The sequence below is a fragment of the Microtus pennsylvanicus genome, chromosome 4, assembly GCF_037038515.1.
Source record: "Microtus pennsylvanicus isolate mMicPen1 chromosome 4, mMicPen1.hap1, whole genome shotgun sequence".
NCBI classification, from domain to species: Eukaryota; Metazoa; Chordata; class Mammalia; order Rodentia; family Cricetidae; genus Microtus; species Microtus pennsylvanicus.
Window position 1 is genome coordinate 72,593,978 of NC_134582.1, and position 19,741 is coordinate 72,613,718.

General features: G+C 49.3%; 1 protein-coding gene across 4 annotated transcripts in view; it reads right to left on the bottom strand.

Moving 5' to 3' along the window:
* Positions 1-321: 321 nt before the first annotated feature.
* The window catches only part of Aopep (aminopeptidase O (putative)), a 267,788-nt gene continuing 248,368 nt past the window's right edge, over positions 322-19,741 (bottom strand). The window contains exons 15-19 of one of the 4 annotated variants that reach the window (XR_012910343.1): positions 5,725-5,811; positions 3,584-3,728; positions 1,703-1,889; positions 1,226-1,375; positions 322-783 (exon numbers count right to left, since the gene is read on the bottom strand). Coding sequence is in view for 1 of the 4 variants with exons in the window: in XM_075969380.1 (XP_075825495.1) it covers positions 3,588-3,728; positions 5,725-5,811 (228 nt within the window). In the remaining 3 variants the exon portion in view is untranslated. Of the gene's footprint in view, positions 784-1,225; positions 1,381-1,702; positions 1,890-3,583; positions 3,729-5,724; positions 5,812-19,741 lie in introns of all 4 variants that reach the window. The other 3 variants (XR_012910342.1, XR_012910341.1, XM_075969380.1) reach the window with 3 other exon arrangements.

Consider the following 19,741-nt stretch of genomic DNA (forward strand, 5'->3'; position numbering starts at 1 on the left):
CGGCAGTCTCAAGCATCTTCCTTTGGACAGGAACTGGAAACTTCTAAGAGCTTGTTCGATATGTTAATATTCAAAGGAAAGAAAATATGGTCTCACCGGAGACTCCCATAGTGCCAGACTGCCCGAGACGTACATTTTGGAAGAGTTGAGTCCCACACCACATTAATTCCTTTTACTTTCAGCTTTCTCAGAATTAACAGCACCTGGAGGCCTCCCCAAAGCTCTGGAGGCAGGAAAGGGATAGAATATGTGGGAAGTGCCTATCCTGACACATGCTCACTTCTGGTTTTAAGTTGCATCAAATTCAGAAGCAAACAGGAATACCAGCAAATCCGACACTTTATTAAGACATCTTAGGCTTTCCTGTATTTTCCAAAAACAGAAAGGTTCTATTGAGTGAACACATCCAAAGGACTCTGCGGAATCCCTGGGGACCAGCCACAGAAGGTGTCGCGTGAAGCTGTCATCTCAGACCATGGCAGCAGGCAGCCGGTTCTCCATCTGCCTAGGGAGGGATCTTCACTCTCTGAACAATTTCAAGTCACAGCTCAGTCTTTCCAGGCCCGGGAACAAAGGCAGCAGCCAGGTGCAACAGTTTATGAGGCTTTATATGTGCCTTTTATACATGCCACGGGAGCCCAAAATGCAAGTGAGTGACCGCTGCTGTCGGCTGATGGCTTTAGCAGCCACATAATCCTCCCTTTGATGTCCAGGGTCAGTGCAGTCCTGGCCCCATCGGGGCTAGGAGGAGGCATAGGAAAGAGAGTCTCACTGTGATCTGTCCTGCGAAGAAAACAGCAATAAACTTTATTATCCAGTCACCTCGGTCATTCCTGACAGGAGTTCCCCCAACCTATGCCCTCCACTTGAGAGGGAGCTTTCGTGGGAGGACAGGGATGTGAATGGAGCCACACTTCACAATCCTAGACCTAGGGTGCACAGCCACACCATGGGCCACACAGGGCTGTGGAGCCCAGGGAGCAACGTGACAAGGTGGCTACAGAAAGAGACCCTCCGACCATGATGTATTCTCACTGCTTCAGAGGCCTCAACTCAGCCGGTGGCAGGGAGCCTCAACCACAGGGCAAACGCTTGGCTTCCCAGAACCAGTTCTGCGCTCCTTGGATCCCCACCCCAGGAGCACATACAGAGGGATACCACTGCTCTCCGGGTCTGGGACTCAGGCCCTTCTTCTTCTTCTCCGAGGGAGGCCCGCCTCAGGCACCTGCTCAAGGGCTCGACTCCTGTTCCTGCTGAACTGAGCCAGTGTGTGAAATGAACTGATATCAGCTCAGTAGGCACCGGAGGGCGGGTCCAATGACGGCGGGGCAGTGCCTCAGCATCTTCCTGCCAGCGGCTGTGGACACATGGAGACCTGGACTGCAAATACAAGACAGAGTTCACCACGTCCAGCAGAACAACAGAGCCCTCCCTCACGCGTGGCACTGGCTGAGACATGTTTGATTCAACTTTGTGATGCACCCGGGTTTAGTTTTCCGTGACTGCTAACGTATCTGATATTACAGTGAGCTATTCAGTGGATCTGTGTTTTCTGTAGACACACTTAAGGGCGGTCAACACACTGCTTTCGCTCTTGACATCACCCTTGGGTCAGGCTGGTCTCTCCTCTGGAATCTGGGTCCACACAAGCTGACCACCAGTGTGGCCTCTCTTGGCTGCACCTTAAGTGTCCCCATCTCACCTTCTCTTCAGGTGCAGAACTTAGCCACTGTGAACAAAGCGGAAAACAATCACTGTTCACCAATCAGCTAAGCTCTGCACCTTGTTAGAGAGGTCATCGCCGGTAACAATTAAAGGGCTGCCGAGGTCTTCGAGGTTGTTGGCTTCTTTTGTTTCCAAAGAGCCACAAGGGGCCTCTGGTCTCCGAACTGCAGAGAGAAAGTAGCCACGGTTCTGCAGAAGCAGCCAAGGTCATGGTTGCGTGGTAATCCCTGGCAATGTGATTTTAATCTCAAGTCACAAATCAGCATGCCAGGAACCCAAGCAGCCAGAGCAGCTGAGGGCAGCGCCGTGCCCTACCACTCCCATCCACGACACTGGGCGGGCGTCCTCCTCACTGCCTTGGAGCCCAGCGCACTAGCGCAGCTGCCGCTGTCCAGCCTGCTAGGGGAGCAGGCAACAAAGGACGCATCTTATCAGCTGTGTGGTCACCCTCACTCTGAGCAAGGAGCCTTAAACTCTGGGGACACAGCCTGCTCCCAGGCTGCAGACTCTGAGCGGCTTCCAGGTGAGGAAGCGTTTCTCTGACAGGTGTGGTTTGCAGGGACAGCTCTTTCCCATCCTCAGCCTCCAGCGCTGTGACCAAGCATTCAGCTGGAGGGACTGGGGGACAGCAGAGAGAGTTCACAGGGGAGCTGATGATTGGTGACAACTCCTTTGCCTGCTTGGGGGCCCAGAAAAAAATCACAAGGAAGAGACACGAGAACCACAGTGTGACTCTGGCTCTCCAAAAGTGAGGCCAAGAGAATGTGGAGCGGGACAGGGGCCTCGCGGTGATTTTCACACCACCATATGCACAACTCTTCCTATGGGTAAAGGTTTCCAGGGAAACGGCCCAACCCATCATTGGTGCGCTGGCTCAGGGGGCTGCACAGTTACTCACTGCACCCCATCATCTCCAAGTCTATGATGCCCCCCCCCCACTTCTGCAAGAACATGGTAGTGCTTCAGGAAACTGTTTCCCCTTCATACTTATAGTCCGTTCAGACAAGCAGAATACTCAAACATACTGCACAGAAGTGGACTTTGTAACAGCAAAATGTGAGAATGTAAATGAAATATCCAACAATGGGTTAAGACTAGCAACACAATTCTAAATATTCATTACTTAGAAATCACAGAGAACAAGTAACACAAACAATGATTGAGATCTGATGCGAAATTTAAAAACACACAAAAGTAGACATTACATCATGTACCACCATGAGGAAACTTCGAGAAGATGCAGAAATGGTAGCATGGCTGTGAGAGACACATACAGACCCACACTTCTGCCCACAGAACACCGTGCTTTGTGGCTGCGGAGGAGGTAAGTCGCACAGCCAAGACCTCAGGAGCTGGAGCAAAGCCTGCGCCAGCAGGAGATGGAAACACAAGTCATGGGGTGGGGGGACACCTGCTGCCCACCTCACACAAATGTCACTGAGCTGGGGGGCGGGCAGGAATACTCTTGCTTCCTACTTCACAGGGAGACAGAGGCAAAGGAGTCTCAGGTTTACTAAGCCTAGGAGATGCCTGCATGCAGAAGCTTGGAGCAGAGCAGTGTGCTACAGAACCCTGTGCTGGCCTTGACCCTGAATGTCTACAGATTCGTGCAAGACCCAAGGTGGAGAAAGCAGTGCCGGAGGGGCCATTACGCTTTCAGGAGGGCGCCTCTGTTTCACACCGGTGCATACATAATTCCAGGAGATAAATGAGGTGGCTCCAGGGATCCTGAGCCTTCCTGTCCCCAAGACCCTTTGACAGCCCTTACTAGGATTTCTGGTGCTGTGGTGGTCTTGGCTCATCACGTGCTTACAAACTGACTTGGATGGTTGGGAGAGGAAAGGAAAGAGAGAATTACCTCTTTAAAACAGCATTTCAGACACCACCTGGGCTGAGGCTCTGTCCATGTGTTCCTTCACCAGCTCAAAGCACCTGTGGGCAAGCTGCTGCTGCCTGGCGTCCTCACCCACCATCAGCTCCCCATAGAGGTAGACGCCCATGGCCTGCAGGGCATGGACACCAGAAAAGAATGGAAAAGGGTAAAGAGGCTGAACATGTTTGTGGGGGCATGTTTGTATTCGCTTTGTACAAGCTGGTCTAAAAACACAAATGAGAGAAGAGAAACTGCATCAGCTGACCAACCGCAGTCTGCAGTTTCTACTCTCTCTCCCCTTTGTCCCCCTCAAAACTCTACGGTAGCACAGGTCTTTAATCCCAGCACTGGGAAGCAGAGTAGGCAGAGCTCTGTGAGTTCAAGGCCAGCCTAGCCTATGAAGGAGTTCTAAGTCAGTCAGTGTAACACGATGACACCCTATCTCAACACCCTCCAAAACACACACACACCACCACCAAAAAAACAACAATAAAAACATGAAATTTTATTGACTCTGTCACTCTGATACTGAGTTCAGGAACACTCTGGGCAGAGACAGAGCTCCACAAATGGTCACTATGGAAAACCCTGTATTTGTGAGGGCAGTGCATCCCGAAGGACAGCCGGCATGAACTTGCTCACCAAGCCCATCACCTCCCAGGCCACAGGGACCACAGGGCCCTGAGCAGTGCAAGGGCAGATGTTGCCGGTTTGGCCCAGCCAGGCCACTTCTCACTACCAGGTCCCCAAACATCAGACACTCGCTCTTCTGCTTTGAAAGCCATGCTACAAAGGCTTGGATTTGCGCTTTGCCAACATTAAAAAAAGTCAATTATGTTCTGCAAGGCCCAGAGTTCTGCCTGCTTTCTTCTTCTGGGGAGCTTCCCAGGGGCTACATTCCTGCTCCACATTCAAAGGACTTCAAAGGCAGCGTAAGATACAGACAGCAGTGGCTTCCAGAGTGCTTCCTGCTAGACTGAGGCATGGCGGTCCCTGTGTGCTGGACAGTGCGGCTCTCATGCACTGAGCTGCTTTGGGCTCGTGTGTGGGTGTGTGTGTGATTGTGTGGGGATGCCAGATCCCCTGGAACCGGAGTTACAGACAGCTGTGAACTGCCATGTGGGTGCAGGGAATTGAACCTGGGTCCTTTGGAAGAGCAGCCAGTGCTCTTCACTGCTGGGCCATCCTCCAGCCTTCCCTCAAACACCTCTTACACCACTGTGAAAATGAGACATTTCCGTTGTAAGAAAATCACATCCCTTTCTTTCTTTCTTTCTTCTTCTTTTTTTTTTTTTGATTTTTTCGAGACAGGGTTTCTCTGTAGCTTTTGGTTCCTGTCCTGGAACTAGCTCTTGTAGACCAGGCTGGCCTCGAACTCACAGAGATCCGCCTGCCTCTGCCTCCCGAGTGCTGGGATTAAAGGCGTGCGCCACCACTGCCCGGCTTCACCTCCCTTTCTTTATGGAAGAACCAGCCCTCACTTTGCTGACTGCCCCGTCCTCAGACCCGTCAAAAGTCCTTTTGTCCACCCCACACCTACTGTCCAACCCACCAGCCCACAGTTTGCAATAGGCTAGCCAGAGGTGCAGGCTGGGGTTGGGAGAGAATATGTGGTACATGGGGGATGTCATGTGGGAACACGCCATGAGGTACAAAATGTCAGAGGAGGTGCCCTGAGTGGTGACCCCAAAATGTGCTACAGATCAAAGAGGTGACAGATGAGAGGTTATGGACAATACATACACACACAGGCACAGACACACAGACACACACACACACACAGAGCCTGGCATTCAAGGCAGGAGACTTTCCTGGGGAGGCTGGGCCTGGCGATCCAAGGGTGTCTCAGATGCCTCGCACACATGCTGTAACTGGAATAGGACCACAAACTGGATGGACCCATGGTGTTGCTAAGCAGTGGCCTGGGACTGAAGTTTGAGAGCAAGTCTAACCTAACAGCGCACTCCATCCAGAGCAAGGACAGAGGGCGGTGGCACGACACTCTCTACCAAAGGACAGAGAGGAGATCACTTATGACTACCAGTGAGCCATCCCACGGTAACATCAGGTATTCTCTCAGGACTAGTGAAGGCAGCCGACTTCCAGCTCCTGGAAGCCACACTCACCTGATCCTCCTGCAGGAACCTTGCCACCTGCTCGTACGCTCTTGTGTACTTGTGCTTGATGACCAGTTCACACCATCGATGGCGAACCTTAGGAAGGAAGACAGGAAACCAGGTGAGCAATGTTACTTGCCTAAGAGGGCCTCGGGATAAACGGTCTCTGAACTGCAATTTCACTGAAGCCCGAGGACTTCTACAGTGTGGCTGCCTGGACATCTGCACTTCATGTCTTCCTAAAGGAGAGGGCTGGCACTCCTAAGCACAAGGACCACCAGTCACCATGAGTAGAAAGTGCACAAGTTCAGACAACAGCTTCACGGCAGCACACACAACTGTGCCAAGTTAACGGGCAAGTGCAAACAGGAGTCACGCACCAGGTCTACACTCGCGGTGCTGCCAGCTTTAACAATGAAAACACAGCATGTAGGAAGATGCCAACTCCAAATGCATACAGCACTGGGGTACCTCTGCTGAGGTTTAGAGATGCTCAAGCAGACGGCTCTTGACCTGGCGGCTCCCATACGCACCATGCACACCTAGTAGAAATGCACGCTCTTTTCAAAGACTGTCATGAAGGTTTGCCTGCAGGAACTTGCCAGGACCCTCTGCCCTACCTCTTACAAATTCAATAGGCACCCACTGCCTGTGAGACAGCAGTAAAGCTGCCAGGGACAAGGGCCATGCAGGGCCATCTTGCCATCTTGCTGAGTGGCAGCACCACGTTATCACCACCATCACCACTTTAAACCAGGAGCTTCTGCCTGTTTGGCTCTCAGACTCCAAAGCGACAACTGCTACTTGCAAGCTGTCTGAGCTACACCCAAGTGAGCAGTCAGCCAATCAGGGCACGCTACATCACTGCGTCAGTATCGGCCTCCAGTCGCCCTTATCTTCTCCGCCTTTGAAAGCGGGACTGGCTCTGCAGCGATCCCTTAGCAGCAACAATAAATGGACGCAACGCCAGCATCTTGGCTCGGCCCCTGCAAATCACATCACTTTGCGAATTCCAGTCCAGAGTCTTCCCCTAACCCAGATAAATAGATTTCCAGAAATTAACAACGCACGGGGGTGGGAGTGTTGGGGAGCCGCTAGGAAGCCATGAAGAATTAGCTCTCCCACAGTCCCGCCAGGGGCACCACCAGGACATGGGCATCTGGTCCAGAGCTGACCCTAGAAGCAAATGTGCAGAGCCTTGGGGTTGGCAGGCCCTGGGGCTGTCTGAACCTCTGCTTTTCCTCCCAACTCAAGGTCATTTCCAGTGGTCTAACCATACCCACCCCAGCAGTAAAAAGCCTTTGTCGGTGAGTTTTGAAAATGAGCAAAAGCCAGGAGACCTCGTATGAGTCGCTGGCTTAGGGACCTACAGCTCTGCCAGTCACTCAGGCCAAGGAAAGAATCACTTCTCAACTGCAGGGCAGCAAGAGACCTGTACCAACTCGGAACAGTGGGCACTCTGGTCTCTCAGGTCCGACGTATCCTGTGGGAACCTGGCTGACTTACAGGCCGGCCACTGTGACTTCTGTCAGTCTGAAACTGTACAGTGTGAAAGGAGGCTTTGGACAAGGTCAGGACTGAGGCTCACTACTATTTGGGTAAGGGATTAAGTGTTATTAATGCCAGCAGCACGGTGGGAACCCTGAAGAAAGCTAAGTAGAGAGGGGTCCCCCGGAGGAAGGGGAGGTTCTACATCGCTGACAGACTGATGGGCAGTCTATAGTGCATGTATGTAGTGAGGGTGTCTCCGATCATGGTTGGCAGATGGGGGTGGGGAGTCTACTAGCTGGGGTCTGTGTACAGGATCAGTTGTGAGGGTAGGGGAAACAAGAACTCAGACAAAAAAGGATCCACCAAGTAGCTTATCCCCACCGCTTTTGAGACAGGGTCTCAAGTAGCCCAAGCTGACCTCAACTTTGATGCACAGGGGAGGATGATCTATGACCTTGAACTTCTTCACTTCCTGCCTCCACTTTCCAGGTGACAGAATTACAAGTGTAAGCAACCATTCTAATTTATGCAGTGCTGGGGATAAAACCCAGGGCTTGGCGAGCACTCCCTACCCACTGAGACACATCTTAGTTACACACAGAGAAGTAACAACATACAGCAGGGCCCATTTCCTATTAGAACGAGGCCCCATAGGTGGGGGTAGGAGGCTGCAGCCTGGCTGGAGTATGTGACGGTTCAGAAGGCCACGCCACAGAGGCTCTTTCACAGCATGAAGTCAGCATTTCCACTCCGCTTACAGTCAGAAATGGTTTATTGTCGTGACGAATAAGAGAGCCAAGCTTCTGAACCCTGAAGGCTCACACGGCATCCAGGAAGGACAGACCGTCTCCCCCACCCCGCACAGAGCAGGACAAAACAGTCTTTTCATTAGTAAGGGCTACATGCACTTCAGTATTTCAAAGACAGGATGTTTAAAAGACACCAGAGAGATGCTGCATGGCTGAGAACCGCCCCACCCCGCCCACCCCAGTCTCCACTCACGCAAGGGCTTTCAGTTTTCTTTCTATCCAGTTCTTTGGGAAACAAAGAACATCTTAGTTTTCTCCTCCAAACTTGTGAGCACCCACAATCACAATTAATCTCCTCCCAGGACAAGGTGACACCTGTCACCCTGGCAGTATTTGAAAGTGCACACCTGTGGAATGCTGGGTTGCTGTCTTCCAGATCACAGACCTTAGTGCCCATCAGAGGCCGCGGGCACTATAGCAGGGAGACAACGCTCCTGCAGTTAGCCACAGCTCTCAGGAGCAGCTGGGTTCAGTTGCATATTCCTCACTGTTAAGTAATTAACTGGTGGGTTGCTGTGGGATGGTCAACCTTCGGGGGCACACTGCATACATCCATGACAGTGACTGGCACCCAGACTCCAGGAGGCACTAGGTAAAGTCCAGCGTGTGGGTGGGTGTGGGGGACGGGAGGAAAAACTAAGGCCATTACCAGAACCCAGAAGTTGCCCCTCTCCATGCTAGGACTGTTCCTAAAATTTCTGTGCAGGCGCTGCCTCTGTTCTGGGTTTTCTTACCCAATCTAACACAACAGCAGAGCGTGCCCTAATTTAACAACAATAATAACAAAATCAGAGCACTAGACTGTCTGGACTTGTTTTCATGAGTAAAGAAAGACTTCCCGGTCCTGAGTAACAGCTACTGAGTGTCCCGCCAGACCAGAACTGAACTGAATGCCCCCAGAGGGATGGTGCCTGCAATAGTGGAGACAGAAGACAGCCCACGGAGCCATGGAAACCCAGGTGCGTGTGGGCACTGCTCTGCTCAAGCAACAGGCATGTCTGTGCTCTCAAAGACACCGTTAAAGAGCCCTCCACTGTTCACTCCCGCCAACAGTCACTGCTGGGCTCACAAGGTGTGTGCTGGGCATCAGTGCCAGAGAACAAGGGCCCCAGGGAGGTACCTTGTGAAGGTGGCCTCCATCTTTCCCAGTCTGTGTAGCAAAACCATCTTTTCCTGTCACTGGCTATCCCCGCCCAGTCCGCCTGTTTCCAGTGTCGGGGAGACAGCTCTGACTAAACCAAGTCTTCCAGTCAGAGTCACTCTGACTCCTGCATGGTAGTCTGCTTGCAGTTTTGAATGGTTATACTTGATTTTATTGATTTTTTCCCTTCTTATGGTTTTTCAATTCTGTTTTTTTAGTCTTAGCATTTCTTGTGTTTATGTATATTCAAATGATCTAACTGCACCCTTGACTTTCCTTTGGTTTTCTGAGACATTTGTTTGATCTGTAGCCCAGGTTGATCTAGAATTTCCAACATAGCTCAAAGTTGCCGCCCAAGTTCTGGGGTTACAGGTGTGAGCCACCACGGTTGGGAAACTACACTTTAACTATTTATTCTTTACTATACTTCAACTGTTGGTGGAGTTAAAAATTTAATGATTTAAATAGTTGTTTGGTTGAAAACATCACCTCAGCTCCCTAACACCCCTTTATACAAAAAGTCCAGATTGTTTGGCTGGGGGCTTCACCCCAGTCTTGGCATAAGCCCCCTTCCCTTGGAGTTGCCTTAGTCCAAACTCCACCTACAAGAAAGCCCGCCAAATGGTGACCCTTCCCCAGGGAGGGTTAAGACCATTCCCACAGGCTACTTAAACTGCCCCCCAGAGAATGAACACATGGTCTCCCCTTTCCTCTCTTCCCCTCTGCATGCCTTCCTGGGGCCACCTGGGAGCACTGCATTAAACATAGGCATCTTTTATTTGGTCTGGTTCGGTCTGGAATTATTTGTGTTGGCGGAGAGGCTTGTCTAAAATGAAATACCTAACGTTAGTGACTAAAATTCAGGGCGCTCCTAAAGTTTTGCTAGGAACCCCTGGCAAGTGTGGAGTTAGCAAACACCTAAGTCTGAAACAGCATCCACATGGTCGGGCCAGACCTAGATGCAAGAGGCTATAGGAGAGGTGGCAGCCTGTGAGGTGGGCGGGCCGATTCGGAGTTGTTCCTGGGAGTGCAGTTGAGTGGCTCCTGCCTCTGTGGAGCCTGCGTCTGGCTGGATAATACATGACTACCAAGAACATGTTCTCTCTCCCCTTGAGCTGAAAATACAGACAGCAGACAATCCCGAGTGGGGTGCAGAGACGGGGCATAGCTATAGCCTGGCTGGCCCTTCACTGCCCCACCAGGCTGATGGAGCTCCCGTGGCCTACGGACAAGCGGTGAAGCACAAGGCCTAGCACACAAATGACAGGACAGAAAGGTGGGTCACTGGAGTCTTCCCAGCTGTTATCAGGTTGATTCTTGTGTGACACATCAGTGTGCACACTTCAGGACAACAAATAACTTTCGTGGGGTGTGGTGCACGCCTTTAGTTCCTGTACTCACAAGGAAGAGGCAGGCAGATCTTTGCAAGTTTGAGGCCAGCCAGGGCCACTACACAGTGTTCCAGGCCAGCCAGGGCTACACAGCAGGACTTCATCTCAAAACCAAACAAATAAATGCCACCCCCCAAAAAAGAAAAATCTTAGAAAAACTTATTTCCAGGATGTACTGCTCAGAACGCAAGAAGTGAGACCCACGCCACTGGAATAGACTCCAGAACTCTGCACCAACACAGGGTCCTGGGGTACGCAATACTTCATATGCTCTTTTGGGTTGGGTGCAGAAGGGAGGATGGGTACATGGAGGATAGGTCTCAAACAGTCTTCCTATCAGAACTGCATCTGAAGCCAGACAACTAAACCTGTCGGATAATGTCTTACAGTGGGCCGCCAGGGTGGACTGTGGCAACAGGTCTGAGAGACTGGGACCCACTAAAAGACTTCTATAGGCCTTGGTTCGGGTCCATGGTTCATCTAGTCCAAACACAGTAGAGGCAGCTAACTATGTAGGTATGGGGGAGGGGCGGTACAGAAGGGTTCCAGCAGGCACACTTATGCATGTGCAAACGTGTGCACAGACAAGCTTACTTTTCAACAGTTCCCTCATTACATGCAACACGCTGAGTTTTTTATTATAGTTTTAAAGCTAGCTGATAACATACTAAATAAATTTGTGGCCCGCTGTTTTGTGGGGAATTGGGCAAATCTACCTCCCTAAAGTGAAGATCAGAAAAGAGTTGGACTTCAGGGAGGTGGGGACCACGCCTAGGAGACTCTAGACACTGCAGATGACCCCTATCTAGCAAATGTGTCAGCTCAGTACTACGGCCTTCTCGCCACTACAAAAGTTGATTTTTGAATCCGTGAGACTTTGGGAGAAGGTAGCAAAGGGGAACGGGTGCCTGAGTGACAGGGTACGATCTACAGGGGTGGGGTGGGGGGGCTGTCCTCATCCCAGCATATAGTGACAGTGATGGCTATGAACAGAAAAGGGAGAGGTGAGACCACACAGCTCCACACCAACTAACCTTGGCCGTGAGTGACCACTGGATGGAAGAGAAGCAGCCTTGGGAGACGATGCTCACAGCACCCTCTGGGTCTGAATTACCAGGACCTTCTCAAAGCAGTTTTATACTCACCTGGTCTCACATCAGCCCTAGCTGTGTGGCAATTCTGTCCTATGAACAAGGTTCCTGTGAACCAAATGGTCCCTCTGGGCGGAAAGCCTCTTCATTTGGAAATAACACAGAGAAAACCTGCTCTTCAGACGTCTGCAGTCTTAAAGCAGCGCCACCTAGAAGATTGCTTCTATTCTTGAAGTATGCATCAGGTCCAGCACGTGGACCCTGCCCCCCCCACCCAGGGAGCCCCATGTCCAGTGATCTCTCCTGGAAGCAACCAAGGGCAACACGCCGGCATCCCTCCTGCTAAGTTTACTGACAGTTACAGCAATTTAAATCCTTACATCACCTTTGTAAGATGCTTAGAAAGTCAGGAGCCTGGAGCCATTCGGCCACCCCCACCCCACTGGCCTCCACGCAGTGCCTGCTTGAGGCGTGCTTCTGAATGAACAGCACTTCTGCAAAAAGAGAATGCTTTCATTGACTTTGAAATTATAATGCACAGTTGGAAGCTATAAAATGCTTTGAAGAATACCACCCATCCTATTTATGACAGGAAGCCCCTTTTTTCTCAGTCCTTTTGATTTTGAAATTTACTGCTAAAGGGAAAAAAAAATCTGTCCATGGAACATGATCTGGGAAGCCCATTAAACCTCATCTGGAGTTTCATTTTATATCTGTAAACAGAGAGACGAAGGCTTGGGGCTTTTTTAAGTTAATAAGTCTACACTGTAATAAACAATCCTGCTTTTTCAATTTGTGTCCTTAAATTAGATTTACTTGGCTTTAAAGGAGGTTCGCTGCTGGTGAGAGGGGCAGCCTTTGCAGGGCAGCTACGGGCTGATGGCACTGCCAGCTAAGAACTGTTTCCTGGTGCAATGGTGCACACTGACCTCCTCTCTCTTCTGAGACCAGAGACCTGTAGGCTGTGGTGTGCGCCAAACTGTCAGCACCTTTTATTCTGTTGCTCTTCTTTCCTCTCACTGATCCCCGCTCCCAAAGGACTATAAAATGAACATTATTTGTCTAATAAAGGAAATTAGACCTTACTTCAGCTGCTGCTGTACAGAAAGGATAGTAAACACTAGATCTGGTATGAAGAAAGACACGGAGGCTAGGAAGATGGCTCTGTAAAGTTCTTGCTTTGCAAATACAAGAAAGGAATGGTGAGCCTGTCATTCCAGCAACCAAGAAGACAGAGACAGGGACTCGCTGGCTGGCAGCCTAGCCTAACAGGTGAGAGACAACAGATGACTCCCGAGGAACCACACCTGAAGCTGACCCATATCCATGCACAAGAACACATACACTGGCAGACATGTGACTTTGTCTGGGGTAGCACACTGAGCGGTAACTCAGTTGCTGCAGCGACCACACTAGCATGGACAGAGAGGACCAACATTAGTACAAAAGAACGCAGCAGCCTCACCTGTGTGTGAACCAACTCCTGTGATCAAGGCAGAACCCCCTCTTTCCTGCTCCCCCATAAGCAGGGGATTTCATTTACGTGACTTTAATGCCATTATGGGTTTGGTGCCGGTCAGGAGAACTTAGGCGCTGTGTGGGGCTTGCACTGGATTCAGACAGTCATCACCTTCTCTTCCTAGACTTCCCGCTGAGCAGTGACTCCTTTCAAAATGTTCTGAGGTCAGAAGTAAGAGCACCAGTCTTTTCTCTTCAACACACAGTGCCTGGTCTCAGCTGAAAAGAGGACTTTTGCTGCTGGTAGGAACAGTGACCAAGTCAGCGCAGTGATGACTCGGAGGTCTCGCTAAGTCCCCAGAGGCTCTCTTGAAGGAGTTTCCACTCTTACCCCAGCACACAAGCTTCTGGAATTAGTCCGGACAGGAGATCCAGGAAAGAGTGGAGCAGCACACAGAATGAGTCTGCCTCCTGCACTCTCCAGCCATGGCAAAGACTGGGAAAGCCAGGACACTATGGCCTAAAGGGAATTCGTGGAAGACTGAGAGGTGTGGAAGGAGCAGAGACATGAGCACAGCAGATACCTGAGATGTGGAGGAGAATCAGCTAGAAAAGGGGGTGTCCTGACCCCACTTAACAGCCACGTGTGTGCCCCCCCTTCTTAATGGAATGGTCATTACTTCCAATATTCTCCAAAGGAACTAGAAAGACTTCTAAAAGAAAAGACTCCATGTTAAAGACTCGGGGGAATGCCTACACTGGTCATTGCCGAGTAGCTCAGTGTCTCTCTCGGGCTTCAGTTTTCTTTGGATTTTGCTGTGGCTGAAACAGGAAGGAGGCATGGGCCACAGAAATTACAGGAGCTGAGTGTCTTTCACAGTGGAAATTTCTTTGGATTGGACTGAATCCCAAAAAAGTCTATCACAGGTTTGTGCCCTTGAGTAAGTGAACTGAGGAGAACTTGCCTTGTTCCTAACTAACAAACACTGCAGGTGTGAGGTGGGGACCGGAGGCCTGAATGAGAGACATTTCTACAGATTCGATCTGATAAGGGACTTTGGGAGTATAGAGAATTACTCCAAGCAAAAGTACTACACCAATGTCCTGTAAATAGCCAAAGACAAACCCAACCATCAGCAAATAGGGAAAGGCAAGTAAAAACCACAACCATGCATGTAGACCCAGATAGCTAAGATGAAAAAGAGACAGTAATGTGTGTTGACAAAGACACAGAAAAACTACAGCCTTCAAATGTTGCTGGTAGGACATAAAACTGTTCTCCCACTCTGAGAAAGTCAGGCAGGTCCTCATAATAGTCCATCAGAGTTAGCGCTTCTAGGCGGCCATCCGAGCAACCCGAGGAACCTTTACACAAACACTCATTGTCCATGACAGCTGCTGGGGGCTGACCAAATGGGGCATTATTCATAACATCAAAAATATTGGGCAATAAAAAGAATGAAGAAGAGCTGGAGCCAAAACTTGGTGGTGGGCAATAAAAAGAATGAAGAAGAGCTGGAGCCAAAACTTGGTGGCAGAGTACTGGCCTAGCATGCAGGTAGCCCTGGGTTTAATCTCTAGCATCTTAGTAGGAAAAGACAAGGACAAAGAGCTGAGGGTAGCTCAGTGGCAGGATTTAATCCATAGCACGGGAAAAGTACTGATATGAACTGCAAGCAACAAAGAGCCTGGAAGCCTCTGCCACGTGAAGAAAGTCAGTCACAAGGTATCACATGACACAGATCAGAATCTACACATGCAAGCGTCCAGGCTAAGCAAACCTAAAGGGATAGATGGGACAGACGTCTGAGCAATACTGGCTGAGGAGCTATTGGGAACCAGGGTCCTTCTGGGACTAGAAAACCACAGGCTTATACACTTTAAATATGTAAACTGTAATGTGTACGCGTGCGCACGCGCGCGCGCACGCGCGCACACACACACACACACACACACACACACACACACACACACACACACACACACACACGGAAGGTCATCTTGTACCCTGCCACACAAAGAGAAGACCATGAGCCTGTGAGTAGGAAGCAGAAACAAGATCCAGCTCTCAGGCCTGTGGGAGCTGCACTTGTTGGCAGACTTCACATTTGATCTGTGCCATCTGCTTCCCACAGGCGCTAGGAGCCCTAGAAGACACTTGGAGAATTTTGGCAACATGGCCCTTTCATGTTGCAACATTTAAGGTACACCTGACATCTTTGTATCATTCAATTTACTATCCCGAAATAGAATTTAAAGTTCTCTCTCTCTCTCTCCTTCCTCTCTTTTTCTCTCTCCCTCCCCCCACCGTGTGTGTGTGTGTGTGTGTGTGTCTCAGTACAAAGAACTGACAAAACCCCACACACTGATACTACCAGGGGCTTTAAAGTGATAGGAACATGAGGTGTAGTTTGGTTAATTAAAAAGTCTCCAGCCTTAGGAATAAGGGAACATTAAAAATAAAGCAACAAAAAAACAAAACAAAACAGCACAAAAGTAAATCTCTACTTTTGTTATTTTACATCAGCTTAAAACAACAGAAAAACAGGAGACAACAGTGTTGCTGGGTTTTCATGGGTAACTTCTGTTAACACTGAAACAAGAAAGAAAACTACGAAAGGAACACTGAGCAACACTCTCCTGACTGTGTGTGCAAAGGCACTGTTACAAACCAAGCACAAGGAGGGAGAGCACAGGCACAGCTCAAGAATGACGTGACCGCTGTTCCTTTCTAAGGCAGATGCAGAGCTGGAGCGGCCTGTCAACTGCTTCAGCTCACAAGCACCATCCTGGGTCTTCATACAGACGACACTCAATCGGAGCCACCTGAGTGGCCCATGGGCTCCATCCTGAGCTCAGATTCTGGAGTGTGTGTCTCTCATCTGCCACCTGAGTTTGAGCACCACAAAGGTGTCACCTGCTCTGAACACTGTGTACTTGTGAGCTGCCAGGTGGAAGACAATGGTGAAGTTGTCCTCAGAGAGCTTTTCTGTGAGATGTACAACAGGCTGGCTTTGAACTCACTGTGTAGACCAGGCTGACCCCGAACTCCAAAGTCTGCCTGCTTCTGCCTCCCAGGTTATTGATTAAAGACCACACCCAACCTTAATTACTGCCCTGGATACCAGCTCCCTTACTGTCCTTCAGTATTCCCCATCACTCTCAAACCTGTCTCAAGAGTTTCCTCACACAATGATGCATTCTGACAGTGCTGGATGGTGCCGTAGTTGTCTTGGCAATGAGGCCTCATGTCACCTGGTACCCAGTTTAGGTCACCAGCAACTAACTGTGCAGAGGTAGCTGACAGGGCAGGGCCATGGGTGCCAAGGTCTTGGTGCGGAGGATTGTCTCAAGCCCAGGGCTGCACTGAGGAGGCACACATGGGTTTAGCGGGGTCAGTCGCTGCCTCACCACGCTATTTAAATTCTGCTGGGGGCAGGGAGACCCAGAGCCCCTGATGAGGCTAGCCAGGCTCTCTGACACAGCCAGCAATGCAGAGAAGGGGCTGTGAGCGACTGCAGGCTTCTCCACAGGCTGCACGTGGAAGTGCAACAGATGCTTAGAGCGATTTTCCCGGTGTCCACGGCACGGGTTCACCATCCTGTACCAGTGTGCTGCCCCCTTCATCTGCAGGTCGTCTTCTCTTCTATCACAAGAATCCACCTCTTCATTTTTGGAAGCTTTGGGTGGGCAGACCGGGCTCCAGGTGGCCCCTAAATACCGACAGCCATTTTTGCGGTTCACATACTCTAGGTTGTTAGTCATCAAAGGCTAGACAATTCATCATGAGATTTTAAAAACTGCCTTTTCCTGAACCCACTGCTATCTTAGAGCAGGGCTTCTTAACAGGGACTTTGCCCCTTAGGAGACAGCTGGCAAAGACCTAGAGACATTTGGAGTCCTACAATGGGAGAGAGGGAACCTCATATACAGAGAAGCCTGAGATGCTAAGTATCAGAAAAAGTGGGGGGCGGGAATAAAACCTTAATTTCGAGTATTTCCACCTCCACCCCATCGCCACCCCATCTCTAGTCTCACCCCATCCCCACTCCATCTCCATCCCTACCTCATCCCACACCCTGGGGGTAAAACACATGCCAACTAATCATTGACCCAAAGACCAGGAATTCTGAGACCACAAGTAAAAGGGTTGTCACAGGCAGGAAGACAACACCCACCCAGTGGCTGCGCTTCCCCCCTTTTTCTCCCTCAGTTTATGAAAACAAAGAATACGGAGCTAAAGAGACAACATAAACTGTCAGCTAAGAAAGAGCCTTCCAATGAACAGAAACCACATTAACCAACAGGCACGCTCAGCTGGGTTATGGCTCAGGAACCAGGCATGCAGGCACAAAGTCCTGGATTCCACCACTGGCAAGACAGCCCAGACAGCAACACGGTTCCATGGTTCCTCATCTTACCTTGTTGACAGTTCCATGAAGAAAGTATTTATAGCTTCATTTTAATTCCTAGGAAATTAAGGCTCTGTGACCTTCACCCTTGTCCCCAAGGGTCTGGAGCGCTGGCCAACCCTAGCCATTGTGGGGTACAGATTTCCAGCTGAGGACTCAGATCTGCTAGTCCATGCTGACACTCAACCATTGCAGTTTCCAAGGAAAACAAAATCAGATATGAAGTCCCAGAGTAGAGATCATTTCATCAAGGCTAGCAGCGGCCAGAAATAAACCCCAGCCCTCAGCGCAGGCAGCCCTCAGCGCAGGCAACACAGTTGAAATAACGCTGTACTGATGGCTGGGGTAAACGAACGGTGTGTATATCCATTTAGCTACGGCTCTGGGGCCTGAATGCAGCTTACTGCAAAGTCCATGCCTTGACTAACCTGCTTAACAATCAAGAATAAGCTGGTACTTCACGGGGATGGGCACACACCGCTATCCTGCTTCCTTGCTCCTTGATTTAAGACAGCGTCTCACTGTGTAGGTCAGGCTGTCCTGGAACTCACTGACATCCACTGCCTCTGCTTCCCAAGTGCTGGGATAAAAGGTGCTAACACTGTACCTAGCTCTTACTCCTATTTCATCCTGGTTTCATTCACCCCCACCTTTTTTTTTTTTTTTTTTTTTTTTTTGTAGTTTGAGACTGGGTCTCATTGTATAGCCCAAGCTGGCTGGGAACTCATCCTGATGTTCCCGCCTCCTGCACTCTGGGATGGTGACAGCCCTGTCACCAGACAGAGCTCACACTTCGTCCTCTCATGTCACAGAGCCTCCCACATTGTGAGGAAATGAACTGGTGCGGTCAGTGGCCCCTTCTCAGCATCTTTCCGGCTGACAGAGCAGGGCCACTGCAGTGTGGGCCACGCTGGTCACAAAATATATCTACATCTTTATCTCCCTCTCTATTATATAAAACAAACAAACAGAAAAGTGCTGGAGATGCTGCATACCGAGGTATTGCCCTTGTCTAAAACACTCAGTGCAGCCTCATACACGAGTTGCCTGAAGTGAGCTATGGGGTTGGTAGGGCAGGCAGACACGCAGGAAGACCACGGATCTTCTCGCCATAGACCAGATTTCCAGCTTAAGACACTTGCTAAGGCAATATAGGGAACTCATTATTTTAAAAGGAATCAAAAATCATTTTTATAATTCCATTTTAAAATTTGTTGCACTTTTTATGTCTGTTTTTGCCTGAGTGTATGTATGTTAGAAGTTCATGATTAAAACAGACATAGGTGAACCACATAAACCAACTGGGGTCTTTAGGGGACTTTGCTGTGGTGCTGGGACCTGAACCCAGGTCCTCTGCAAGAGCAGCAACTGTTCTAACACAATCTAGCTCTCTAGTCCCTAAATTACAATATCATTTATCTGTGCATATGCACGTGTATCATTTATCTGTGTACATGCGCATGTGTATCATTTATCTGTGTATATGCGCATGTGTATCATTTATCTGTGTATATGCGCATGTGTATCATTTATCTGTGTATATGCGCATGTGTAACATTTATCTGTGTATATGCACATGTGTATCATTTATCTGTGCATATGCGCATGTGTATCATTTATCTGTGTATATGCACATGTGTATCATTTATCTGTGTATATGCACATGTGTATCATTTATCTGTGTATATGCACATGTGTATCATTTATCTGTGTATATGCACATGTGTATCATTTATCTGTGTATATGCACATGTGTATCATTTATCTGTGCATATGCGCATGTGTATCATTTACCTGTGTATATGCACATGTGTATCATTTACCTGTGCATATGCACATGTGTATCATTTATCTGTGTATATGCACATGTGTATCATTTATCTGTGCATATGCGCATATGTATCATTTATCTGTGTATATGCACATGTGTATCATTTATCTGTGTATATGCACATGTGTATCATTTACCTGTGCATATGCACATGTGTATCATTTACCTGTGTATATGCACATGTGTATCATTTATCTGTGTATATGCACATGTGTATCATTTACCTGTGCATATGCACATGTGTATCATTTATCTGTGTATATGCACATGTGTATCATTTATCTGTGTATATGCACATGTGTATCATTTATCTGTGTATATGCACATGTGTATCATTTACCTGTGTATATGCACATGTGTATCATTTATCTGTGTATATGCACATGTGTATCATTTACCTGT